Genomic DNA, 26,915 nt, shown 5'->3' with positions numbered 1-26,915 from the left:
ACTTGTCTTCAAATGAGAATATTCTCTTAACATGCATGAGAATGGCTTGATAAACAGATCAATAAATCTTTGTGAAGCACCAGATGCCTTTAATACAAGGAACAAAAAGCATCAACACACATGAAGCTTCTGGCATCAACATCACCTGAAGCAAGAAATACAGTTTCCAAAAACACTGCCGGAAGACCAGAGGCAAGAGCTAGGAAGAAGCAACGATTCTGTAGAAACACATCTGGTATTATTGGGAAAGAAAATAATCCCTTTTCCATGTATTTGCTCATGACAAGAAATACTACTTGTTGAAATTCAAGATCTGAACTGAAGAAAAACTAACTAAAATCTCATTTTTGAGGATCCTTTGGTGCTTTATCTGGTAGAATGTTATCTGGAAGAATAAGTTCAGGGGGAGTTTCCCGAACAACACCCAGCATCGAGTCATACTCCTCATCCCGATGAGCAAACTTCTTGCGGAGAACCTTCTCAAACTCAATCTCATCAAATGATTTTGCATTCTCAGCTGCATGGACCTGTGCAAGGTTTGTATAATTGGTAGCTGACTGGGAAATGAAGGCTATCTCTTCATCAGTGAGCTTTCTCAGAAATTTTGCCGGGTTGCCTCCCCATACCTGTGATTCGCATTTTATATTATTAAGCATTCACTAATCATCTGTCAAAGGTAGGCATGTGTTCCCAATGCAATGCTCAAAAGCTGTTTCTAGAATCATCCATCAGAAGGGCTAAATTGGCATTACAGTGTTTTGTATCAAATCCAACATATCAAATAAATAAGGAAGAGTTTTTCTGACTCAATACACAAAACATAATACTTTCTTTCAACAGCAAATTGAGTTGTCACACCAGACATTTTTCCCCTATGTGAAATTCAAAGGGTATATACTGTGGGTAAGAGACAAAGACGAGGCAAAGAGGGGCCAAAAGGAAATGAAGAATAAAGAAACCTTTTCTGTCCTGACCCCCCACTTTTGACATAACCTGATGGACGGGCAATTTGAAATTTTGAACAGAGATAATCCAGTCTAACCTCACAATCTTACATTAGCAATGTAATAATGGTGATTATTGCATATAAACCAGCAATTACAAAACAATTACCTCCTTATCTTTGGAAAATATGATGATTGCACTGCTGTGGCATGAGGATTTTGGAACTGTGTGAGCACTGGCTCACCATCCCATTTATCACTTACATTTAATCAAGAACAATGGTCTCGTTGACATTATAGTGAGCACCTTTGTGAAAAATGATCCCAACATGTGTAGAATGGTGGATAAGAAGAGAAAGAAATTAGCGTAGTTTTGAGGATTTCAAAATATCGGGGTCGGAGCTTAAGTCTTTTGTTCTTAACACCCTGTATCGATGGTTCATGGCTCAACATATATTACCCTCTCTAGTTCTAACTTTTCTAGCACTTTTTCCTCAAGTGGATTTCATGTACGCATCTTGTGTACCATGGTACCATCCTCTTTCATCACTCATAAAATCATCATTTTTTTTTATAAGTAAACAATATTATTGATAAAGATAGGCATAGCCCAAGTATACAAGATGGTATACAAGAGATAGACCTATCTAGGTCAGAGTAGAATAAAATCATCATTTTACTCATCAGGAAAAATAAAATAAAATTGAGAGATAAATGAGAGAGAAAAACATGTGGATACATACCTCACCAGTCGGGACCCTTGTATTCTGTCTCACAAGGGCTCCAGCAGCAACCATAGCATGTTTCTCCACAACAACAGCATCAAGGAGTATTGCTCCCATACCAACAAACGCCTCATTTTCAACGGTACAGCCATGGATAACAGCACTATGACCTGCCCAGCTCAAATTTCCAAGTTAATCCAGGAAAAAATAAACCAACATCATGTTAAGCAGTTTCACACCAAGGATATCATCGCCAACACATCACTCACCTATGGTAACATTGTCCCCAATAATGGTAGGTAAGACCTTCCCGCTTAGGTTAGACTTTGCCACATGCACAAGAGAGTTATCTTGTATGTTAGTTCCAGTACCAACACTGATGCTGTTCACATCACCTGCCTCAAAAAAGTTTTTACAGGATTATTATTTTTGATAAGTATAAAAAGAAACAACAGTTCACAAATTGCTAATAATAAGACTTGAAGAAAAATTAGCCAGGCATGCCATTCACACAATCAATCAACTGGAACCCCCCCCCCCCCCCCCCCAAAAAAAAAAAAAAAAGACCCAAACAATAACAAAAAATAAAATCTAAGATTCCAAAATGTGACATGAAAAGGTATTTAAAAAGAAAAGAAAAGAAAGACCAATCTAATACTTTAAGAATCTGTATAATCACTGCTACAAGAATCTTACCTCTCAAGACACATCCATACCAAATAGATGATCCTCTTCCAACTTGAACATCCCAATGACAGAGGCGCTTGGGGCCACAAATGCATCCTTATCAACCACAGGAGCTTTATCGAATATGTTCATAATAGTTCGATGCCTAGACACTAGAGAAAGATACCACAGGAAATTAATTAAATATGTTCATAACAGTTTGATGCTTAGACACTACAGAAACGTTCTAATGAATCCTATATGTGAATCAAAAGAAAGCTAAGTCGGCTGACATAAAACATGGAAAATTAGAAAATGATGTAACCCACTTACAAAAATCTCAGCAAAGCAAGTAAGAAGACCAATCACTTCATGCATCTTTAAAGCACACAAGATGAACCATTTAGTAGGACAATAAATGGTGATCACAGATTCCCATCATGGGTTTTTGCTCTACAAAATAAAGGACGTTGATTTGATATCTAAATGATTAGCTGAGCAAGAATAAAATCCTTCAACTACCCTTGATTCAATATTGATAAGATCTGGACACAGGAGATAACCCAACCCATCCCATCCCATCCCTTCACTACCTAGCCAAGGCCCAAGAGGCAACCGTAATTCAGGCAACACTGAAATTTAATTACTTATTCTTTATCCCATGCTTCCACCAAACATAAATGTGCTTATGAATCAGCACGTGCAAAAACTAAGAGGCATCCGCAAATCATATTTCCTAGTGATTCTCAAGTTTTCCCCCGATCCCTGTAATTGGTATGTACACATATACATTGACCCATGGCAGAAAACGTATTTCCTTTCATATTTTTCGAACTAAATCATACTTATTATGTATTCTATATAAAAAATATTCATGGTATATGCATTTTCTTCCACATGCCTTTAGCTCAGTGCTTGCCAAACTCCCTTATCTATTTCAAAAAATTTCCGCCAACTTTCAGTTCGTAATTTGCATAATAAATTCAGCTCATTGACATTTGAAACATTGCATCAACGCGTTTGCGGTGAAAGAAAATCCAAGCACTTCCAAAACAATTTACAGAAGCGAAACATGTAATTGAACAGAAAACGCCAACGATCTAACCGGCTCTAGCTAAATTCCCAACCCAAGCCGAAAGTAGCATTTCAGAGAATCGATATAATTACAGGAAAACAAAAAGAAAAACGAAAATGAAAATTTGCATGACCCTTGATCAATAGTTTTGGGAAAACGAGAGGTCAAGGGTGAGATGGAAGGGTGGGGGAGTTTACGTTGCTCCTGGAAGTAGTAGTTGCCTTGGAGGCGGCAACCAAGACGATCAATGGCCTGGCCGGTCTCGCGAATCCAGAATCCGACAGTGTATATTGCTTTCCCAAGGGTTCCCATGTGGGTTTGTTCGATTTTCGATCGTTGAAACTGTGTCTGGTCTTAGGGGCTTCCAGTGCAAGAGGTTGAACTTTCTACGGGGACTTTCCCAAGCTTCGGCTGTCTGCGCGTTCGTGTGTGTGATGGAGAAGGAAGGCGTAGTGAGAGATGATACTCGTGCAGTAGGGCAGAATATCTTCGTTAAAAGTTTATGTTTAATGAATTTTAAATAAAATATTATTATAATATAATTTTTATTTTATAATTTAAAAATGTTTAATTATTTATTATATTTTATATAAAAATATAAAAATGTTATAATGATTATATAAGATGAGATAGTTTAGTTTGAACTTTTATGTAACCAAATTAGTCTGAATTGTTACTCATTATTTTTACACACTATATATTATATTTATTTTATTTTTTTAAATTTTTAAATTTTATTCTTTTTAAATTAATTAAATTTTTATATTTATTATTAATACATTATATATTTAATAAGAGAAAAAATTAAAAAATTATGTGCACTGTGTACACAAAGGACTGACATTTAATAAGAAAAAAATTAAAAAATTACGTGAAATATGTACACAAAGGACTGACATTGGTTTAGGTAAAATTTGAAACTTTTTCACTTTTGACTAATTTTTCCAAATTTAAACTTTATATTCAATTAGGCTTCATTTATTTTAGGAAATATCTCTTTTTATATTATCTTATCATTAAAATTTTTTTAAATTTTTACATAAAATAAAATATATAATTTAATTTTTTTAAATCTTAAAATAAAAATAATATTAAAAAATATATTCTAATAATATTTTATTCAACTTTTTAACTTTAATCTCAACTTATTTTATTTCATATCTGAAAACAAACGAGTCCTTAGTCATTTCAATCTCTATAATAATAATTTTTTAATTTTTTATCAACCTTTTTAATGTATTTTTTAAAAATATTTATTTATTTTTATTTTGATAATTTTCAACAATCGAAAGTCCATAAAACCCCATCTATCAACCTAAAAATTGAGGTAGAGAACAACAGAGGTGCTACAAAGAAAAATGTGACCAAAACTACCAAGATCCTTAAGAAAATGGAAATAATGTTCAAGAATCAAAACCAAAAAGAGAAAATAAGAATATTAGATGAGTTTTACTATTCATCATTCTCACACATCACACACCATATTTATTTTTATTTTTTTATTTTTTTAAATTTGTTTTTTATTTTATTCTTTCTAAACTAATTTAGTTATTTTATTTATCATCTATACAATACATATTTGATAAAATAAAAAAATAAAAAATTATGCGTGATGTGTAGTATAATAATGATGGGTATAATATATTCATCATCCATTTCTCTATCATCCTTTTATTATCTCATAATATGATATTAAATGATAGGTTCACAAGTGAAATATAATAAATAGTATCTAATCATCTAATGTCATATTATAAGATAATAAGAGAATGATGAAAATTAAGAAGATAAGTAACATTACTCTTTAGTACTTATTCCAGATGTAGATGACAAAGAGGATAACTTAGGTAAAATATGGCTAGCTAGAACAATTGAATATTCCAATGGCATTTCTCCGATAGCCATTATAAAATTAAATTTATAACTCAGGATATGGTTTGATATTAGATATTCCGTTTACTTTATAATAAAAAAGACTTTATTATCAAGCGTACCAAATCACATCGATTTATAAGTTTATTTTTATGAAATTTCTTTATTAAGATTTTTCATTATTAAGTATATGTTCGAGATTGCAGTTGAAAATAGAATTTATCATAACCAAAAAACTCTGTTGTTAAAAAGTTGTTTACTGTTTATAAACATGATTATAAAACATTTTTAAAGTTAGTTATGATGAAAACTTTTATTGTAAAATTTTTAGGCCTAGTTTAGATACTGAGGTATTATTTTTCACTTACTCTTATTCATTATTAATACTTCATTATTATTTATTATTTTTTTATTATTTTTCACTTACTTTTTATTACTATTCACTATTATATCATTAATTTTTATTTTATTCACATAATACTTCTGAATACTGCACTATCTAAACACAACTTTAATCGGCGATTATTGACACACGTGCTGTAGTTTCATTGAAAATTATGTATAAAATGAAAAAAAGGGCCCCATTTAATTATTTTCCTATGGTCATGAACTGGTGGAGAAAAAAAAATTGCCATAAATTAAAGAAAAACCTTTTAATCAATTATAGTCATGAAAAACAAATATATTTTGAAATATTTCTAAATCTATATATATATATATTATACACAGGGGGTGGGGAGTTTCGAATCCAAATTTTTCATTTGGAGAATCGGGTTATATGCCATCAGGCCATTCAGATCGTTGGCATTTCTAAATCTATATTAGTTATACATCATGTATCATATTTATTTCCCACAACTTCCTTAATTACTGCCAAATACTATAAAATATTAAAATCAATGCGAATTATTATTATAATTATTGGGGAGCTACATCATGCATGTACATAAAAATATATATATTTTTCGGTGGATAAATAAATTGTTTAAAAATTAGAAACAATGAGAGATTTTAATTTTTAAATGAAAAGAATATAATTAATTTCATCAACATGCCCATGATGAATTAATAATATATTCTAATTAGAAATATTAGAGAATTTCTTGAAACTGGTTGGGGATGGCCTAATCCAAGTTTTGCCACCAATGGAGTCCTTTGTCAAGAATGGGGCTGCTTCTTGGACCGTCATGTGATTGTGAGACCACTGTACCCTTCTCGACGTATTAGCTCCTGCTCCATAACACTTGTATTCCCCGTAGTATGACGTTCTACGAGTAAAATCCATCACAAATTGTACCAAAATCATCAGCTTCCGTTAATTAATTATTCTTACAATATAAGTCTATATCTTTTCAAACATTTTTGGAATTTTTGCAGTGATTTAACATGATATCAAAATTTTACAATACTTCACACAATTTAATTAAAAAAAAGAGCATTGCTACTCTGCCGTCCGAGTAGCACCGCTCAATGTTACCGATAGTTACAAAAGTAACTTTTTTTTTCTATTCACATTTTTTTAATATATTTAAATATTTTTAAAAATAAAAAAATATATCAATACATTTAAAATTACTTCCTTCATCATTAAGTAAAAAAAAAAATTCACTGAACGGTCAAATAGAGTGGTCATTTTGGGGTGGCATAGTAGACTTTTTCTAAAAAAAATCTATTATCAAATCAAAGTGTTTACATGAGATAAGATTAGGAAGATTGAAAAATAAATTTTAAAATTTAAATCTTATAAATCAAATTTTACTATTAAAGTAACGTACTAGATGGTCGTATGCACTGCAGACTTGAAAATAAAATAACTCTTTAACTAAAGAGTAGTAATGTTCTTCATCCTGAATTTAGCATCGCATCTCTATCATACCAGGTGGTGTGTCATGTTTTAAGTGGCTTTTTATATCATAGGTTGACCTATAAAATCACTTACAATATACACGTATATATAAGTGAATAAAGATAATAGTAATACTACTCTTAATTAAATATTCCGTGTCTTGAACTCATTTATATATTGTAATGATCATATAATTTAAATAATTAAACTGATAACTTTGTAATTATAAATAAATACCCATGAGCTTTTGTTTTACTTTGAATAAATCAACTTAAGGGAGACAAATTAAGAAATAAATTGATTATAAAGAATATTACTTTTGTTTGGAAACTGATCCCCAGTCATCCCAACCCTCGGGCAGCACTACACTTGACATGTACGTAAAGGCAAAGACGACCCTTGAATAGGGACCCCATGGCCTTCCAAGGAGTACGGCAGTTTTTACGCCGGTGATCTTGCAACCTAAGAAGATGAAGCCTGTGTTTTCTGACGGCGACTCCCTCCGTTGGGCCGTGATAGCTCCGGCTGCGTCCGACAGCGAGTGCAGATGGCACTTCTGCATGAAAAAACAACCTCAAAATGCAAAAACAGACAACGTATAAATATTTTTGTTGCAGTGAAGCTAGTTAATTACCTCAAACAGAGAAGCAGCATTTCCACAAATAAAGTCAGTGTCTCCTTGTATATAACAATTTCTGTAGTAATGCCTTCCAGTATCATCAAGTAGGGTATCCTGATTAGACATGATCCTGCAACCATAGAATGCTGCCCTATCTCCCGCAACCCACAATGCAACAGCTTTACCACCATTTGTATTCTGTAGATCGATCATCATGTATAATATATATTACGCTTTCATCATGAGTACGTATACAAGAAAAATAAATATTTATGTTAGATTATTTACGTCGATAATGACTATTTATAAAAAAAATAAATTCATTTTGATAGGAAATAATCATTTTAACTAGAAACAACTGATCATAAATAAGTTATTTTCTTGTAACTGATCATGTTATCTTATCAACAATATATATATACCATTTTACAAATCAAACAAAGATAAGAAATTAACAAATTAAAGACATACACTAAAACTAGCTTTTTTTCTTAACATTAAAAGTATGAAAATTATCTTTGCGGTACGAAAAATATACCCTCCACCCCCTAACACAACATATAATCAAATTAAATCCACACATATCAATAATGCATCTTCCATACTACTGACATGACAATTCAAATCCTGCCACGACTTTAGCGGTGCATATATACGTTTGATGTGTCAATAAATGACCACTTGTATATAAAACCCGCATTAATGATACATTATATACCTCAAAAAACAAAGTTACAAATAATTTTTTTATTATTGCATGATATGCTCAATTACTTTGTGCTCATGCAAAAGGCACGTGACTTGATTGACATAAATTCTCAAACATGAGGTCTTGGGTTGGAATCTCCCTTCCCTATATATATAAAAAAAATTACTTTGTGCTCATAGATAGGCAAAAGGCAATCATGAACTTTGGTAAAAACACCAAAATTAATAAGAATTAATATACCTGGATGGTGAGGAATCTTGCAACAAAATCGGAAGCCAAGACAGAAAACGTTGGAGACTCGTAGATCTCCCCTCCCTCCTTCCATGTTATCAGAGTCTCAGCTGCGTTTCTTCCACTTATCGTTATGAAGGGCTTGTCTGCAGGCACAACAATCTTTTCTCTGTATATCCCAGCCTTCACCCAAATATACACAAGCTCCGAGTTGTTTGAGGGCACTGCATTAATGGCGTCCTGTATATTCCGGAAGTCTCCCTTACCGGACTGGTCAACCCTTATGAGCAAGGCACTAGTCATTCGGGTCGGGTCCGGGTCTGCTTCAGAAATAGCACTAGCCATGAAAGTCCATGAAACTAGTACGAAGAAGTACTTCAAAAAGCAACCAAGATTCATCATCATATTTCTCTCAAAATTCTCCAGAGAAAGAAAGTCACAGATAAACAAGTACTCTTATCTGTAGATATATATCAAAAGGCCGATAATGAAAAGGAATGAAGGAGGGTGTTCTTTTATATGGAGAACCCTAGCCGTTTTTCTTGCAATAATGGATATAATATAAGTTAAAGTCCTGTTCAAAGCAACCGTGTGGACGCCATGATCAAGAGATAAGGTTTGCTGCATGCATTTGCCCTAGGTAGACGTAGGCGGCGGCAAAGGAAGAAGTCAGGATTTGTGCTTCAGACAGACGAAACAGATGTTTGAAAAACATGAATAAAGACATTATAGTATGTTTGATTTTCTGGTTTTTGGAGGAAGTCTTGCTTCAGATATACGAGGAAGATCATCATCACAAGTAAGTTAGGATTAAAAATTTGCAGTTACTAGCTTATCAAGAAATGCAGCGTACGTGGAGCGCAGTTCACTGCTGTATTGGGAGTTGACCACGTGAAATAACCAGCCTCTGTACGGCTGGATTCCACCCAGACACAAAGGCACGCTACCAGCTCGGTCGACCCGGATTTTCTGATTGAGAGAATGGGGAGGTCAAATTCAAAAAAGAAAAATACTATATATCATTAATCATTCCATTAAATATGATGTAACATATTTATTATCATTAAATGATAATTTATTACATATTTTTTTATCATCTAATAATATATCACGTATCATTCAGTATAATTAATATAGGATGATAATATGGTATATAATATTATTATTTAAAAAAAATGAGGGTCGTGCGTGGGCCGTTTTTGGATTGTTTGAAAACTTAGGCCCGTCTTCACTCTTAGGGAGGGCCAAGGAATTGAGGGCCCAGAACCACAATCGTACAAATATGTTCAGTTGGTCCAAAACAGTCCAGCGAGCAAGGGCCGTGAGTCTAGCTTGAGGAGTAAATTTTAACTTACCATAAGCGCATCTTCTTTGGAGAGGTAGTTCTTGGTCCCCTCTTTTGTCGAGAGTAGACATTTGTCTTTATTTTATTTTATGAGGATAGGGGATGTGAATATGGAAAGCTTCGTACTCAGTTTTATTGAGAAATATTGATTTGAATTAAATTTTGGAGTAACGTTAGGTACAAATTTTAAATAGACAAGTTTCGTATAGATTTTTATAAAAATGTAGATCTCACTAAAAAAACGTATTTTTTTTCTTTTTGTTTTTTAATTATGGGGGATATACTTTTTTTATACAGGAATCTTTTTTCAATATTTATAGCAAGAAAGCTAGATTGAGAAGCCTGATGTGTTGTTCTTATATTCCAATTCCCAGTTGATATCTTTGAGTCAAACAAAACTAATATTTTTCAATGATACCTGGAATAGAAGTACTATAAATACAAATAGACCATTTTATAAAAGTAATATAACAAACTAATGTGACATCATATGATATGTTAGATATCTTATTTATAATAGAAATAACTTTACAATCTAACATATTGCAAAGTATCAAAACTGAAAACCCGAAGATGGAGGTCCTGACTCTGAAGAAATTAGGCAAGCCTGACACCAGAAAGACAAGAAGAAGTAGAGCAAGAAAGGGCAAAACATGGGAATTAAGCAAGCATTCCACATGATGCACCACCTGTGGAAGCAACCTGACAAAGAAGTTAAACATCTGGCAAAAGAGTAGATATAAACTGAAATACCTCTTCCTTCTCACACTCATTCAAGAAAAGAACAGAAATAGAGGTACTTTTTACAATATATTCTTAATTTCTTGCGTCATTTGTTTGAGATTTCATGCATGGATTAGCTACAAACATCTGCCATCTTGAGGAGAACTTCCAACCTAGTTTGAAGCTTTCCTTCTCTGATCTGCAGCCAAGGTATGCTACCTTTTCACCAAGTCACTTGTTTCTTTCTCTTTGAATTCTACCTCAAACAAACTCTTAAAAATGGTCTAAGAGCACTCTTGAAAAGTTCATATAGTTATTTACTTTGTAAAGACAAGAAAAGTACAATAAAATTTAAAGCAATGCATTTCTTGCTTTGCTTCTTTTATATTTGCGGTTATGGCACCATCTAAGACTTTCTGATTTTTGAAGAAAAGTTGTTGGATTGAATTCTATGAAAATTGGAGCACAATCTGTTCTGTTTGGATAGTGAGATGAGACGAGATGATTTTAGATGAAAGTTGAAAGTTGAATAAAATATTGTTAGAATATTATTTTTTAATATTATTATTATTTTAGAATTTGAAAAAGTTGAATTATTTATTATATTTTATGTGAAAATTTAAAAAAATTATAATGATGATATGAGATGAAACCGTTTCTGTATCCAAACGGAGCCTAATATATATCATTCCTCCAAGATGCAAAACTCTATAAAACCACCTATTATTCTCATCAGCTGGGCATCCCTAATGATGCCTCCCAACCCAAAAGCACCCACCTTCAAGTATCCATGTGTCATCTAATTCTATCAGCTAGACAAAAGTGTTACCCCTTTATGCAGGTAATGAACATTAATCTCAAATGACATTTACACAGACCTAGAATTAAACATTTATATATTAAGGGAAAATAAGAAGGAGATAATCTCACCCCACTAGACTCATGCGCCGGCACCGCTGCATGTACCTCCGATAAGCCACTACTGATTTGGGCTATCTGATTTTAGATATCCTGCTTTGTTTAAGCTTTCCCTGATTGAAGATTTAGGAGAAAACGATGTGGAGATCTCTTTCAACAACTCCAAAATAAATGATTGCACTGCTCCAGAACAGATGATTTCAACAACAATTAGATTACAAACTTGCAACTTAAGCCGTCATTTCTTTGGTTTGGCCAAAGAACATGGGCTCACGTCCAATTTAGTTGTATAAACTGCGATTTCTGAAATGAAATTTTTGTTGGGGTCTAGCTCCCACCCTCACCTCTCATGTTCTCCTGTTTAATTTTAATACAAGCTTGATTAAAATGGGAAAAAATAAAGAAAAGAAAGAGACATGGGCACTAATAACTTCAATTTTTTTTTATATCCAGAGTATAAAAGAGAAATGCAAGGACTTGTGAGAGCAGTACGATCTTGCCAGGAAACAATCAAGGATGCAAATTTGCAACATGTGCATGGAGGAGCAAGTGATTTGGGAAAAATATTTTCGTGTTTTCGACGTGTGACCTTCTCTAGATCTTCACCTGAGCAGCTGAAAGGGTTGGAGAATGTAACAGTAGCAGAGGTGCTGATGACAAAAGGAGGAGAGAAAACTGGTTCCTGGCTGTGGTGCCACACTAATGATGCTGTCATTGACGCAGTAAAAAATGTATGTTTCATTAACCTCATTTTCAGCATTTTGATTCTTGAAACCTTTCGGTACATGCATCCTAAAATAGTTGCCTTAATATTGCAGATGGCTGTCCATAATATTGGGTCACTGGTTGTGGTAAAGCCTGGAGAAAAACATCTTGCAGGAATAGTCACTGAAAGAGGTAATTGATCATTAAGCCCTTGTTTTATTTTGGATCAAGTTCTCTTAAGTTTCATCTTATCTGACCTATAAAAAGAAAAGTATCATGTTATCTGAATTTGACAGTTCAAGGCCTCATTTGGAACTTAGACTGAACTGAATTGAGTCTAATTTTAAACTGAGTCTAACATTCAAACACCCAACTCTCAAATCACTAAACACGTCTCAACTCAAAATCTGATCTTTACATTTAGGACTTACAATATTTTTCAACACAATACCTCTTTACATGTGAGACCCACAACATTTTTCAACTTCCCATAAATATATCTAAATTCATTTTAACATTCAAATACATCTAAACTCATATTAGGTGGGCCTTACAAAACTCATTCCATCATCTCAACTCTACTATTCATAAAGAACTCAATTCATCTCAACTTAGCGCAATATTCGTAACTGTTTTTGATTGAGAGAGAAATAAACATACGATATCGGCTCTATAATGTTTACTAAGAATTTGTAGTTATCCGAAAAAGTTACATCCGCGTAAATAAATATTGTAGGACTTATTTCATGTGTCTATTTCTTTCTACTTTATGTCTTAAATTTAGACAAGAACTTGAAGAGATATTTCTCCGTTTTATATAAACCACGAGAAACATTAATAAAGTTCATAGTTTGATAGTATTCATCGCATTCCATATCAAAACACGAGAGTCCTCATGATCACACAAATTTAGGATTACTAATCACACAAAGTTAAATTTCATTCAATCAAAAACAGGTTGTATAGCATCAATCATTTTCGATTCTCTCTTGTAAAGATGCATAAACATGGGGTCTATTCGCTATTAGCTAGTAGTTGGCATGGTCTGTTATTGGTTTAGTTTTTACTATATATCTTTTTATATAGCATCTGTATAGTTTTTATAGAGATATGCCCCCTTGTTATTGCACTTAGGATTAAAAGAAATAATATTTACAGTCATAGAGGGTATAAGCATCGTACACTCCTTTTAAAAAAAGTGATTAAATATGAAACTCACATGAATAAATTAATTTTTTAATAGTTAACATCACTCTTTTTTAAAATGAGTGTGCGGCATTTGCACAACCCATAACTATTATCTAACGTTACTTTTTTCTTAATGAAATTTAACTTGGCCAAAAAAACATGCTGCCCCCTCCCCCTTAATTTCCTTTTTTGGGGCCAACTTATCAACCAGATATCTCTTGAAATTCAAGGACAGAGACATGACAACCTTGGGATATTCTCCAAGTCCTCACTCCAACATCACTAGTATTAAATTTCCTCTGATTATTGTTAATGAACGAGCAGACTACTCGAGGAAGATAATCGCACCAGGAAGATCACCCATATGCACGAGAGTTGAGGAAATAATGACTGCTAAGGTTCATTTCATGTTTTTTTTTCCCCTCAAGTACTCTCTAATCTCTGCGTAATAATACAATCTGCCACTCTACTTTCTAAAACCTGCCTCAAATGCTTGTCTTTCAACAGGACAAAGTATTAACAGTGACATCTGATACCAACATTCTTCAAGCAATGCAGCTTATGACAGGTGAGAGTCATATTGATAACTCATATTCCACAAATTACCAAAGAGAGTATGGGAATTAGTCAGTGGAATTAAAGTGTATTCTTGGTGTTTTGCAGACAACCGGATACGGCATATTCCAGTGGTAGATGGGAGGATAGTTGGCATGATCTCTATTGTAGATGTTGTGAGAGCAGTAGTGGAGCAGCAAAGTGGGGAATTAAAGCAACTAAACCAGTTCATTAGAGGAGACTACTAACAGAATAATCAAATGTTTTACACCAAGCAGTGTTGTTGATAACTACTTGATAATCATGGGTTGCAAAAGAAGCATCGTTTTAACTTTTATCATCTCTAGTCACATCTGCTTATATAATACGTTTAAGTTAAAATGCGTTATATCAACAAGTGTGATTAGACATGACAAAATCTGAAATGAATAGTAACATTACTTTTCGATCGTACAGCAAATATATAATCCAAAAATACCTACCCTGTCAATTGACAGATGCGTCTTCTGTGTGACCATGGGACCATGGCATAAAAGATGCATTACACTACTTTGGATGGGACCATGGCAAGACTCAACTATGGGAACAATCGCAAAACACAACTCTAAAAAGCTGAGATGTCAAGTTGAGAAAAAGGTTAAATCAACATCTTTATGGATTACATCCTGCCGGCCATGCAGAGTACTATGGCTTCCTAAACCTATAGGACATTCTTATTGTTGGGTTTTCTATTCCAAAGACCTGAGAAGCAGTCCCAAAATACCAACGGATTATCTCATCATAGGTCTCTTCCGACCTAAAGCTTGAGATGCCATCATGGCCACCTTAAGTGGCTCTGATGCTGCAAAACCCTGGGCTTCCATCAGCCCATGTACCCTTCTAGCATCCTGCACAAACCCACCAGCTATAAGCCCATTAATTATTCTCTCAAATTCATCCGACCTCAGTTGCTCTTTCTTAGCCTCCAGAACCCCAAGAGCTTGAAGAGCCTTTTTCTCTACTCCAGCCCTTGAGTACATGTCGCAAAGGCTTACATGAACCTTAAAAGGAGGGGCCTCACCCTGCTCGGCAATCTTGTCCAATAGCTGCTCAGCCTCATTAACCAGCTGCAACTTGCCTAACCAATCCACAAGAACAGTATAAGTTGCAACTCCGGGCTCAAATCCGTCCTTCTCCAGCTGCAACAAAAGATTGAGAGCCTTATCCAATAAATTCTTCTTCTCATATGCTGCAATCATGCTAGCAGTACACCTGTCATCAGGTCTGTGCCCAACTTTAAACATGTAGTCAAAGTTGTTCCTTGCCTGCTCAGGGTCACCTGCTTGCCCATACGCCTCAACAAGCAAAGCACAAGACTCCAAACTTGGCTGGAAACCTGCAAACTGCATGGTGGTTGCAATTCGCCCAGCCCCACCAACATCTCCACGTTCAGCAAATGACCGAAGCAATGCAATGTAAATTTCCTGTGTTGGATTGATGTCTCTTGCCTCCATCTCCCTCATCAGCGACTCGCCCAACTTGGGCTGGCCAGCATTTACATATGCCATGATCATCGAGTTGTAAACCTTCATGTCTGGTTGGAAACCCTGGCTCCTCAAACTTTCAAATGCCTCTTTTGCACGGTCAAGATTGCCTGCCTTGCTGTACATGTGAACCAGAACTGTGGCGGTTATAATATCAGGTAAGATGCCATTTTCATTCATCCTCTTAAGAATTCTTTCAGCATCTTCTAAGCGGCTCTCTTTGGCATGTACATCAATAAGCTTCGAGTAATCACGGATGTTCGTTTGGAAAGACTTTTCACCCAGTACTAGTTCTGCTACCTACAAAACAAATCATTTCAAATCAACAGAATGAAGATGTCATATTTAATGGCAGCTTCTATAACTTAAACAAACAAGAAAGATATACAGGTGCATGTTCCTAGACTTTCACAATTGGCATGTGTAAAGCATACATCCAAACATTAGTAACTTTGTCCTTGAAAGAGTGCAACATTCATCAGAGGCGTACATTGAGTCCCACTTCATTCTTGTTTCCAATGCAATAGATTTCCATGCTTCTATGGATCCATTGCTTCAAATGATGACATCATTCAGCACAAAATATTTGCTAGCTCTACAAGAAGCAGCTTGATTAAAAAAGTAATTAGCTCTCCTCTGTACCTATATCTGTACATTTCCCTCATTATAAGAGCCAAAGTGTCCAGGAAGCTAGGAAATTTATATACTTTTGAGGATCAATAAAACCAAGAGAGGCCAGAAACATGCCAAAACATAACAGGATACAAATGGGAGCACATTATGAGATCCTTTCAGAAGAACGATCATGAAGAATTTTCCACGCCCACATTCAAGTCTCATTCATCTGGAGGGAGTTACGTTCAACAATTAAAAACAGAAAAAATTATACATATCCTGGAACCATATTCTAAGTCAACGAGATGCATAATTTATCACAAGACACAGCATCCATTGTGCATTATCATCCAAGCGACTTTACTCTCCACATTGCAACAAGATAATAGAGTTGATCACTCCAAAAAACACAATGAGAATGGTGCTGTTGGTGAGCATGATTTGAATGGATGATGAGAAGAGAAACTCATGATGCTGGACTAAAAGCAATTGACATTCGAAGCTAATATGCAGCTTTTTATTAAAAAAAAAAAACTACCAAAACAAAGATGAACAGAAAATGTTGAACATTGACATCTTGCAAGTTACGGGCATTTCAAAAGCTTTTGAAAGTTATTACGAACAAGTTTGGGAACCTCTCCAAGGTAGGGCCCTTCGGACCCACCCATGCGGAGTAAACTCCGGTCCTGTGCACTGCATCTTGGGAAGTTTTCCTACACGAAACTGGTTAAATCGCTGGCTTTTCACCAGGAGGTGTGACCCTAAAAGATTGTTTGCACCCATGAGGTATTTAACCTTGGACCTTGAAGGAAGTGATACCCCAAGACCAAAGCCTTCATCACTTGGGCCAACCCCTTGGGGTTATGAACAAATCTTAATTCTCTTTACATTGAAATTTAAATTTTAGCCCAGAAAACAAAAGGAATAAGTTAAAAACCAGTATTGCAACACTTCTTGACACTAAGAAGAAAGGTGAAATAAGGCAGCGGACCTTAAAATATAAACTAGTATTCCGTTCTTTCAATCTGTCAAGCAAAGTGATCCAGTCAATCCTGCTTGGTTGAAGAAGTTCCAACCATTCAGCCAATAGGGGAGATGGATCATCCTCCACGTTCAGTGAGAGAATCTTCTCAGTAACCAATTTGCATTTCCCAGATATTGGCTTTGGTTCCTGAGGCCAAATTACTTCCCCACTCTCATGAATTTTATCAGCCACCTCAGCCCACTTTGGATCAGAGAGATCAAGACCATAAATCTTGTACCTTATCTTCCCTTGTCTCTTAGGAAGAGTAACAACCTTAGGCCCCTCCTCGGTCACAGGAGCCTCATCACCCATTATTTCAGTTAGCTTGCCCTCTGCTTTCTCCTCTTTATCTTGGGCTTGTGCTTCTCCTCTCATGCGCTCCAAACTGTCATAAAACTCACTTTCCTCCATTTTCTCACGAGCCCATTTGAATCTAAGCTCTCTCAGCATATCCCCACGAATGCCAACTTCACCAGCAAACCTGCACATTTCCTTAACTTCTTCAGATTGCAGAAAACCCTTCATTTTTTCTTTTTGCTTCTCCTTTTTCATATCATTCAAAACCATATTACTAACTTCCCAAACTGTTTTCCACAAATCCTCACTAAAATCCTGTGAAGGAGTGGCTGCTGCGGCACCAAGCATCTGCTCAAGACCACCCTTTTCCATCTCTGATGCAACTTTCCCAACGATGATCAGAAGCATTCCATCAATTGTCTGTTTATCACAGTCTGGGTAAGCTTCAGCGAGCTTGCCACGCATTATCCAGACAAACCGGGACAAGAATTCATTCATGGTCCCATCATCCTCCCCAGGCTCTTCAGAATTGAGTTTCAAGTCACCACCCGAGTTGCTCATTGCAGTTCCATTGGAAGAGTGAATGTATCTACAGTAAGACGAAACGGGTTCTGGGAAACCAGATTTCTGAACAGGCTTAGAGCCAGGACTTATTGGTGAATTAAATGAAGTAGACGGCGCAGTACTCAAGCGGGCATTTCTACAAACATAAGGTCGGCATGGAGGTGGAAACTTCCCATTGCATCTCGATAGATTGACAACTGTTTTCCCATAAACAAACTTCCAAAAGTTCATGTCTCACAGAGAGAAGAAAACTCCAATAGCAGCTGATCAACGATAATCTCCACTTGCAAGCCTAAATACCAGTGAGCAAATAAATTAGAAAAAACATTAAAAACTAAAATGGTTACCGATTAGAATGCGTAGAACGTGACCGAGAAGGAAAACCCATTTTTCAGCATTTCCTTTTACATTCCCGAGAAACAAACACAGACCTTATTAAGCCTATAGAGACAAAAGAAACAGAGGAGAATAAAGAGATGTGGCAGAACCCAAGACTAAAGGTTCACCGGAAGTAGAGAATGTTAAAAGCCGGAAGGCGCCGACCCAACCGTCGGGGCTTTGAGAAATGAATTAAGCGTGGGCAAATGTTGAGAACGAGGGTTTCTCTCAGTGGTAGGCTCGCTTGTAGCCGCCTGATGGAGTCTGAGGTATTCCTGTAATTAATTTCTTTTTTTTTAAGAAAAAAAAGCTAAAGGCTTTCATCCCTATTATTTGATTTTCGTTTTTATTTATTATTTATTTTTTTCTTTAACAAGTGTGTGGTGTAAGGATGATAAATAGAATAACTTATTAAAAAATATAAAAATGATATTTGCAGTCGTGGAATATGTAAAGTTGCACAATCTCTTTGAAAAAAGTGAATAAATATATGATCAATATGAAAAAAAAAATTTTTTAACAATAGACCACACTATTTTTCAAAATAATTATGCTGCAGTTACGCACTTCACGACTGCATGTAGCATTATTCTTCAAACATAGTCTAAGAGACAACACCTCACCCCTTAGAGAATGAGAGGACTTAACCAGGATTTTAAATACTTGAGATATTGCTATTGTAAAGTAGTTAAAGAGGAATACATAAAGATCATAATAAATACAATATTTTCAATTTTTTATGCAACTTATACGAATTGAACCAAGTTTTATATGAATTATATTATATGAGTAGACCCCACTTTTTTTTAAACGATTACACTGCGGTTATGTACTTCACGACTATATGTAGTATTATTCATATTTGAAGAAGGTAGGATGGAGGAAGAACTACATAGACTGTGGGAAGGTTTCAGGCTAATGGATCAAGAAAAGTAGACAATTGTTCTGGACCATAGTTCTATAGACAAAGTTTTAGCAAAAGGTAAACATTGTCTGATTGTTTTGATTGTTTCTGATAAGGTGATCAACAAAGAGGCCTTCGGGACAACCATGACAAAAATATGGAGACCAAAAGGTTGGATTCAGTTTAAAGATGTTGGTGATAACCAGGTCTTGTTGGAGTTCCAATATGATCGAGATAAGAAAAAAGTGATGAAAGGCAAGCCATGGTCTTTTGATTAGAATGCTTATAAACTTACAGGAGTTCGAGAGTCACACCCCTCTTAAGGATATCTCATTTACCATAGAACCTCTTTGGATTCAAGCATACAATATGCCACTTGCTAGCATGACAGAAGAGGTAGGTATCAAAATTGGATCTAGTATGGGTCAGGTGGTGGAGGTCGAGACGGGTGAAATAGGCATTGGCTGGGGTAAATTCCTTTGGATGAAGGTGGAGATAGACATTACTAAGCTATTAGTAAGAGGGAGCTTGTTATCAATAGACTAGAAACATTTATGGATTCCTTTCAATTATGAACGTCTCCCCTCCTTCTGCTTCCAGTATGGGGTCATTAAACATGTTCATCCTTGTCTTGGAGCCAATCAAGACAGCAATAAGTCAGTTGGTAAGAGTCAATATGGCCCTTGGTTGCGGGCTAATCCTACAAAAGCTAGTGGTCAAGTTACAAAAAGGTACGATGGAGTTTTTGATCCATCATCACCATAGGGCTGTCAGAGCAAGAGCTAAGGGGAGGAGATAAAAAAGGAAACTGACATGCCTAAATTTCCTGAGGTCCCAATGGTACAAAAGGACGGTATCCCTAAAATTCAAGAACCAAAGAAATATATAAGGAAAGCTGCACCGTTGGAAAAGTTGCCTAGTAAGGCCAGTAAAGAAGTAGAGTTGACTCCTATTACTTTTATCTCAAGATTCAACTATGAATGTGAAAGATTTATAGAAGGAAAGATTGCATAATTGGGGGATATTATTATGGATGTAGAGGCAACTGTGGAGAGAAAGGATTAGTTACAGCTGGACATCCCAGCCAAAATTGAGTTCATTGATTCTAGCCTATCTATTGTCAGCCATGCAAATTCTATGGACCAGTTCCTCACTCTAAAGCTCAATAAACTGGCCCAGACAAAAAAGCAGACCAAGTGGAAGAGGAGAGCCCATGACAAGTACTTCAACTTCTGTAGACCAGATGGCTTCTGAGATGAATTGTATCTCTAATTCAAGCAAACGATTGGGTGGTAGCACAAGTGGATTCTCTAGTAGTGAAGGAGGTTTGATAAAAAACCTAAAACACTATCCTTAGTTGGTAAGAAGTTGTAGCAAGATGAGTTGGTGGTGGCTGCTCAACATCACCACCAACAACCATGAATTGCTTAAGTTGGAACTGCCAAGGACTTGAGAACCCTCGAACAGTTTGTGAGCTTCATCTTCTAGTGAAGAATAAGTTCCCACAGTTCGTGAGTTTATTATTGATAAGCTGAAGATGATTGTGGAAAGCCTAATCAGATGCAAGTCAAAACTTAAGGAGTGGAGTAAAGTGAGCTATGTTAACTAAAAAAAAAGTGATTAATTCCACGCTACAATAGATTTCTCATTTACAAAAGGACAACGTTGGGGATCAGGGAAGCTATATCTAGGTGTTACAAAAGGAGGTTGATAAGCATCTTGAAGAAGAAGATATTAGGTGGAAACAAAGGGCAAAACAAAAATGGCTGAGGGAAGGGGATAGAAACACTAAGTTTTTCTACCAATGTGCAAACCAATATAGTAAGACTAACACCATTAAGAGCATTAAGGATAATTGTGGTAATGATGTTGCATCTCAAAAGGGAATTGTAGCTCAATTTCAAAGCTATTTCTAGGATCTGTTTTCTACATCTCATTCTTCAGGTATAGCTGAGTGTTTAGAGAACTTGGAGTCTAGAGTAAATGTTGAGATGATCAGTCTCCTTTCAAAGAAATTTACATACCAGGAAGTTGAAGAGACCATTTTCCAGATGAATCCTCTTAGCTCCCCTGGTTCTGATGGTTTTCCTCCTATTTTCTATCAACATCATTAGCAATCAATCGGCAAATAGGTTAGTGCTACTACTTTATCAGTTCTTAACTCAGATAGGTTGCTTATTGAGATTAATGAGACTCACATAGCTTTTATTCCAAAGGTGAAAGCTCCTTCCAAAGTGACAAATTTCAGATCAATAAGTCTATGTAATGTCCTCTATAAAATTATTTATAAGACAATAGCAAACAAACTGACAAAGATTTTACCAGGTATCATATCTCTTACCCAATCTACATTTGTCCCTGGTAGACTAATATATGATAATGTGATTGTGGCTTAATAGCAAGCTCAGAGGTAAGGAAGGACATATGGCTCTTAAGCTGGACATGAGTAAGACTTATGATCGTATTGAATGGAGATTTCTCAAAACTATGATGGTCAAGTTGGGCCTTCCCTAAGAGGTGGGTTGAGTTGGTGATGAATTGTATAGAATCTGTGTCATATACTCTTTGATAATGGGAGCACCTCAGGTGGCTTTTAAACTTCTTGAAGGCTTAGACAAGGTGATCCTCTATCCCCCTATCTCTTCATTTTGTGTTTTGAGGTACTGAGCTCATTGTTGAACCATGTTGAAAATAAAGGAGCTATTATAGGTATTCCAATATCTCATGGCGAGCTACACATAAACCATCTATTTTTTACAGACGGCTATTTGCTATTCTGTAAAGCAAACTCTCTTGAGTGGAGTAGATTGTACTATCTGCTTAGCAGAAACAGCCTCTGGTTAGGGATTAAACAAGGATAAAACTTCTATTCACTTTAGCAAGAAACTCCAAGGGACATTCAAGAAATGATTCTGAAGATAGTTGGAGTTAGATCATCTGTGTCTTATGAGAAATATCTTGGCTTGCCAGCATTGGTGGGAAGATCTAGATTGAGTTCTTTTAGAAGCATTCTTGACAGGATAAAGAGCAGGATAAGCAGCAACAAAGTCAAATCTCTCTCTCAAGCAGGGAAGAAAATCCTTCTAAAATCAATGGTGCAAGCTCTCCCTATATACTGTATGGGATTTTTTAAACTCCCTTGAAGTCTGCTTAGAAACATCAATGGTCTTATTCACAACTATTGGTGGGGATAGTATCATCAAGAGAGAGAAATTCATTGGATCTCATGGAGCACTATGGAGAAAGCAAAGTCAGTTGGAGGCTTGGGTTTTAGAGATCTTGAGAGCTTCAACTTGGCCATACTTGCTAAGCAGGGATGGCACATTTTACAATATCCCCAGTCTCTAGCAGCTCAAGTCCTTAAGTTGAAATACTTCCAATAGGTCCAATTATTTCAAGCTAAATTGGGCAACAAACTATCTTTGATTTGGAGGAGTATTAAGGCTGCTAGACATTTACTAGAAAAAGGCACAATGTGGAAGATAAGAAATGGTAGAGAGGTGAAAATATGGAAGGACAAATGGCTCCCTCAATCCATTACTGCAAGAGTTCAAAGTGTAGTTAAGGTGTTAGAGGAAAATGCAACAGTGCAAGAACTTATTGATCCTGATACCAAGCAGTGGAGTTCAACCCTTATTGATGAAATTTTCTCTAATGAGGAAGTAGCAATCATTAAATGTATCCCTCTAAGTTGTAGCTATATGCCTGACCGATTAATGTGAAAGGTACCTCAAATGGCAAATTTACAGTCAGAAGTACTTATCATTTACACAAGGATCTACTCGAGCAATCTAAGGGCCAAACCTTCACTAGTGTGGGTGGAAGCAAAATGTGGAATGCAATTTGGAAGTTGAATATTATTTCAGCAGAAAAACTTTCCTATGGAGGGCATGCAAAGAAGGTCTTCCTACCAATCTGAATTTGTTTAAGAAGAAGGTTGTGGAAAAGACAAACTGCCCTATCTATTTAGAGGGAGAGGAATCAGTGGGCCACATATTGTGGAGCTATCCTACATCTCAAGATGTGTGGAGCCAATGCTCCAAAAGAACTCAAAAAAGATTTGATTTGAAACTGTGTTTTTAGGAACTTTTTGAGGAGATGTGTACCCATGTAGAGAATGAATTAGTGGAGGAATTTGCTGTGATGACATCTAGAAAATTTGGCATAGGAGGAATAATCTTGTGTTTAAGCAAACGTTTCTGCACCCTAATACAGTGGTGAAGCAGGCTGTAGAGGACTTAGAAAGCTTGAAGTCTATTAGTACTACGTCAAATAAGCAGAAGGATAAGCCCAAGTCAGTGAATCAAGAGTGGTCTCCTCCCCCTGAGAACATCTTCAAAATCAATTGGGATGGTGTTGGTGATAGGTTACACTACAGGGTTGGCATTGGTATCATAGTGAGAGACCATCATGGTTCTGTTATTGCTACAATGAGAATGAGTAAGTCTATGCTCCTTGACCCACTACTGGTAGAAGCAAGTGGAGCTCTTGAAGCTACTAAATTTGGTATTCATTTGGGACTACACCAAATAAACCTGGAGGGAGAGACACTACAAGTAATTCAGGCTATAAATAAGGATGAGGACACTTGGTCTTGTCTAGGAATGATTATTAGTGACATCAAACAATAGCTACTACACTACACTCACTGGTCTGCTTAGCATGTTAAAAGAGACATCAATGTAGTTGCTCATGTTTGAGCACAAGATGCACTTCTTACATCAGATGATGTAGTCGACATGGAGGATCCTCCTTCATTCATTCTCTCTTTGTTATAATATGGTGATTAATGAAATTATTCCCTTAAAACAAAGTATTTAAAAGCCTATAAGGAAACTAGATTAATAATATCATACATATTATTTTAGTCTTAACAAATATCGTTTATAGCCTTATATATTTGTATACCTATTTATGTATGTTTAAATTATATAAAGATATTTGCACAAACCTAAAGACGGTTTATCAAAATTTGTAGATAAAATTATAAGAATTAATATAAATTGTCTATTTTTCAAAAAAAAAAAAAAAAAAAAAACAAATGAGCTAGGAATTATCATGAAATGAAATTCAGTGATAAACTTAAACTCAACTTCTGGTGCATAGTTGTGACAAATAAATTGATGTCTTTGTGCAGAAATGTGTTAAAGTCTAATAATGTTTGGAGGAATATTGTAATCATGTAATATTGATAAGTAAGAGGTCTTATGCAAGTTCATGTACCGTGCAATAACATGTACTACATTATATCATGTATATGCATATGAAATCATCCTAAAAAACCAGTAGTTGAATTAAATGCAATAATATGGGTACGTAGGGCTTATTGGAAGGACTTGTTCTTTCATAGGACCTGGTTCACAATCATAGTATTTAGCATAATTACAAACATCAACGACACAAATCATTTAAATTGTTTGCGACAACCCAAAACCATTTGCAATAAAATATAAGCTAGAAATATATTTGCAACGAGTTTACTTTTGTTGCAATTAGTAATGTTGCAACGTCTTTATCTTTATCTCATTGCAATTGAAATATATTTGCAAAATAATATTTACAATGATTGACTTTTGTTAGAAAAATATTTTTGCAATGCTATCATTGTAACGCCCGAGCCCTGCACGAAGCTCACATTCAATTTATTTTATTTCATTTATTTTTTAAGTTCATATACATCAAGACATAAACCCAATTTTTCTCGAAATGGACCCAAAGCATGTAGGTTAAAGTAGAAAGCACTGCACACGTGCATGCCCCATGCATGTTGATCTCCCTTTTCCTTATTTATTTCCCCGTTTCTCCCTGTTTTTACGCAGCCACTACACCAAGTAAACCCCCCCACGCTATTTCGGTTCCAAATCTCCGTTCTCTCCCTCACATCAGTGTTCCACAACTACTTTCCCGATGCCTTCGTTTCCCCTCTGCACTGAACTTTCTCTTCCAAACGTCTTTCCTTCCGCTGCACCAAAAGTTTCTTTTATTTATTGTTTCTGATATGCATGTTCGCTCTTTATTCTTTGTGTGCCTTATTTCTCTTGACCGTTTCTCTTCCCACTCAGCTTATTTTCTTTCTCACCATATCTCTCATTTTTTCTTAACCGACACATTGCTCGGACTTCCCTCTCCCTCTCCCTCACATCAGTTTCTCACCTCTGTTTTCATACACCCAAAATAGAGTATAAAGCTTCCTCCGTGATCCACTGCACCTCCTCAATTCACCACAGCCACGATGCGAACCACCGTACCTGCACCATACTCATGAAGCCAACCACCGGGAACCACGAGAAGTCATTCACCTGTTTTACACACTAAAAACAGAACAACAAAACCTCCCCCTCACATCTCATTTTTAGCCCCGCGACACATTGGCGAAGCCAACGATGTGGCTAGCACCTCCACCACATCGGGACCCCATGGAAACTACCACCAAAGACTTTCTGACACCCCCAGTCCGTCGTATGCCTCTCACAATTTCACAGTGAGTTCCCTCTCTCCCTCACGCCGTGCTTTCTTCCGTCCCGTAATCTCTCTCTCTCTCTCTCTCTTATTAGTTGGTCTTCTCTCATCACTCTCTCTCAGTGTTTAGCCGCCACCTCGCTGACGTAATCTCCGCCACCTCCCAATTCTTCGTGCCGCTCCTCCACTCACGGCGAGATGGACGTCTCCATTGCATGGTTGGTCTCAATTTTCTTTCCTTTTTGTGTATGTTTTCCCAACAACCCTAATTCCACCGAGGACCACCATGGGAACAATCGACGGCAAATCGACGAGAACCACCCCACGGACTTGCACCACCCACAATAAATTTTAAACCAGAAAAGCCCCTGTTTCATGCACCCAAAACATAGCATCGTTGGGACTGTTTATCTGCTTATGCCATCGTGCCCATTATCGCAAACCACCATTGCTCCACCTCAGAGCCACCATGAAGAAAGCCAGCAAGGATCGGAGTTCAGCCCAATGCCTCAAGTGACTGAAACTGTAAAGTTCTCTATCGGGTATCTCACTCTCTTTTGCTACCAACATCAAACTCTCTCTCTCTGCCGAGACTAACATCTTCTCTCATTCTCTCTCGATGCTCTTCAGCTGCGTTGTATACCGTTGATCTAGTCCAGTCACAACTTTCGTCGTCCCTGGCCATTTCTCTCAGTGAGTTCGCCGTCCACAACCAATTGGTTTTGCATTCTAAGTAAAACTCATGCATGTCATTCAAGTTAGAATAAATACGTGCTTACGTTTTTACCCTTATTTTTAATCTATGGTAGATATCATATTTTGGACTTACTAATTTATTTGCTGCCTGTAGTACTAGTAGCCTCGTTGACCGTTGTACCTTGTTTCAAAAATTATATTTTTAAATGTGTTGATTTCACATGAGTTTTATTTTTTAAATTGGATTTGTTATAGTTTACCAAAAAAAAAAAAAAAAAAAAACAACGTTAACTGTTTTTAATGAATTTTATTTTTATTAAGAGACTAATGTATT

General features: G+C 35.9%; 3 protein-coding genes and 1 pseudogene across 4 annotated transcripts; 1 reads left to right on the top strand and 3 right to left on the bottom strand.

Annotated features, from left to right (window-relative positions):
* Positions 1-2: 2 nt before the first annotated feature.
* Positions 3-3,892, bottom strand: LOC121244625 (annotated as a pseudogene).
* Positions 3,893-6,360: 2,468 nt separating this feature from the next.
* Positions 6,361-9,081, bottom strand: LOC121244998 (putative pectinesterase 11). The gene is made up of 4 exons (XM_041143262.1): positions 8,697-9,081; positions 7,763-7,945; positions 7,446-7,684; positions 6,361-6,550 (listed from the first exon to the last, which is right to left on the bottom strand). Exons 1-4 carry the CDS (start codon positions 9,030-9,032, stop codon positions 6,361-6,363), a joined length of 948 nt encoding a protein of 315 aa, XP_040999196.1. The 5' UTR covers positions 9,033-9,081.
* A 1,591-nt stretch (positions 9,082-10,672) lies between these two features.
* On the top strand, positions 10,673-14,458 carry LOC121244012 (CBS domain-containing protein CBSX3, mitochondrial-like). 2 transcript variants are annotated; one of them, XM_041142059.1, is made up of 6 exons: positions 10,673-10,828; positions 12,127-12,404; positions 12,492-12,570; positions 13,891-13,964; positions 14,074-14,134; positions 14,230-14,458. In XM_041142059.1, exons 2-6 carry the CDS (start codon positions 12,141-12,143, stop codon positions 14,367-14,369), a joined length of 618 nt encoding a protein of 205 aa, XP_040997993.1. In that variant the 5' UTR covers positions 10,673-10,828; positions 12,127-12,140; the 3' UTR covers positions 14,370-14,458. The 2 variants fall into 2 exon arrangements, with proteins under 2 accessions (XP_040997993.1, XP_040997992.1); XM_041142058.1 differs by lacking the exon at positions 10,673-10,828 and adding an exon at positions 10,835-10,965.
* Positions 14,459-14,738: 280 nt separating this feature from the next.
* Positions 14,739-18,809, bottom strand: LOC121244509 (pentatricopeptide repeat-containing protein At3g04760, chloroplastic). The gene is made up of 4 exons (XM_041142604.1): positions 18,651-18,809; positions 17,251-18,436; positions 14,897-15,944; positions 14,739-14,854 (listed from the first exon to the last, which is right to left on the bottom strand). Exons 2-4 carry the CDS (start codon positions 18,373-18,375, stop codon positions 14,850-14,852), a joined length of 2,178 nt encoding a protein of 725 aa, XP_040998538.1. The 5' UTR covers positions 18,376-18,436; positions 18,651-18,809; the 3' UTR covers positions 14,739-14,849.
* Positions 18,810-26,915: the final 8,106 nt, after the last annotated feature.

This window comes from Juglans microcarpa x Juglans regia, chromosome 8S, assembly GCF_004785595.1.
Source record: "Juglans microcarpa x Juglans regia isolate MS1-56 chromosome 8S, Jm3101_v1.0, whole genome shotgun sequence".
Taxonomy (NCBI): domain Eukaryota; kingdom Viridiplantae; phylum Streptophyta; class Magnoliopsida; order Fagales; family Juglandaceae; genus Juglans; species Juglans microcarpa x Juglans regia.
Note: the sequence above shows the minus strand (reverse complement) of the source record. Positions and strands in the feature narration are given on the sequence as shown.

Excerpts from the sequence above, each read along its gene's own strand:
- LOC121244998 (XM_041143262.1), bottom strand. The coding sequence starts at position 9,032 with ATGGCTAGTGCTATTTCTGAAGCAGACCCGGACCCGACCCGAATGACT. Across the intron at positions 7,946-8,696 it reads CAAGATTCCTCACCATCCAG|AATACAAATGGTGGTAAAGC; the intron begins GTATATTAATTC and ends ATCGATCTACAG. Across the intron at positions 7,685-7,762 it reads ATGCTGCTTCTCTGTTTGAG|AAGTGCCATCTGCACTCGCT; the intron begins GTAATTAACTAG and ends TTTTTCATGCAG.
- LOC121244012 (XM_041142059.1), top strand. The coding sequence starts at position 12,141 with ATGCAAGGACTTGTGAGAGCAGTACGATCTTGCCAGGAAACAATCAAG. Across the intron at positions 12,405-12,491 it reads TCATTGACGCAGTAAAAAAT|ATGGCTGTCCATAATATTGG; the intron begins GTATGTTTCATT and ends TTAATATTGCAG. Across the intron at positions 14,135-14,229 it reads AGCAATGCAGCTTATGACAG|ACAACCGGATACGGCATATT; the intron begins GTGAGAGTCATA and ends GGTGTTTTGCAG.
- LOC121244509 (XM_041142604.1), bottom strand. The coding sequence starts at position 18,375 with ATGAACTTTTGGAAGTTTGTTTATGGGAAAACAGTTGTCAATCTATCG. Across the intron at positions 15,945-17,250 it reads ATACTAGTTTATATTTTAAG|GTAGCAGAACTAGTACTGGG; the intron begins GTCCGCTGCCTT and ends TTTGTTTTGTAG.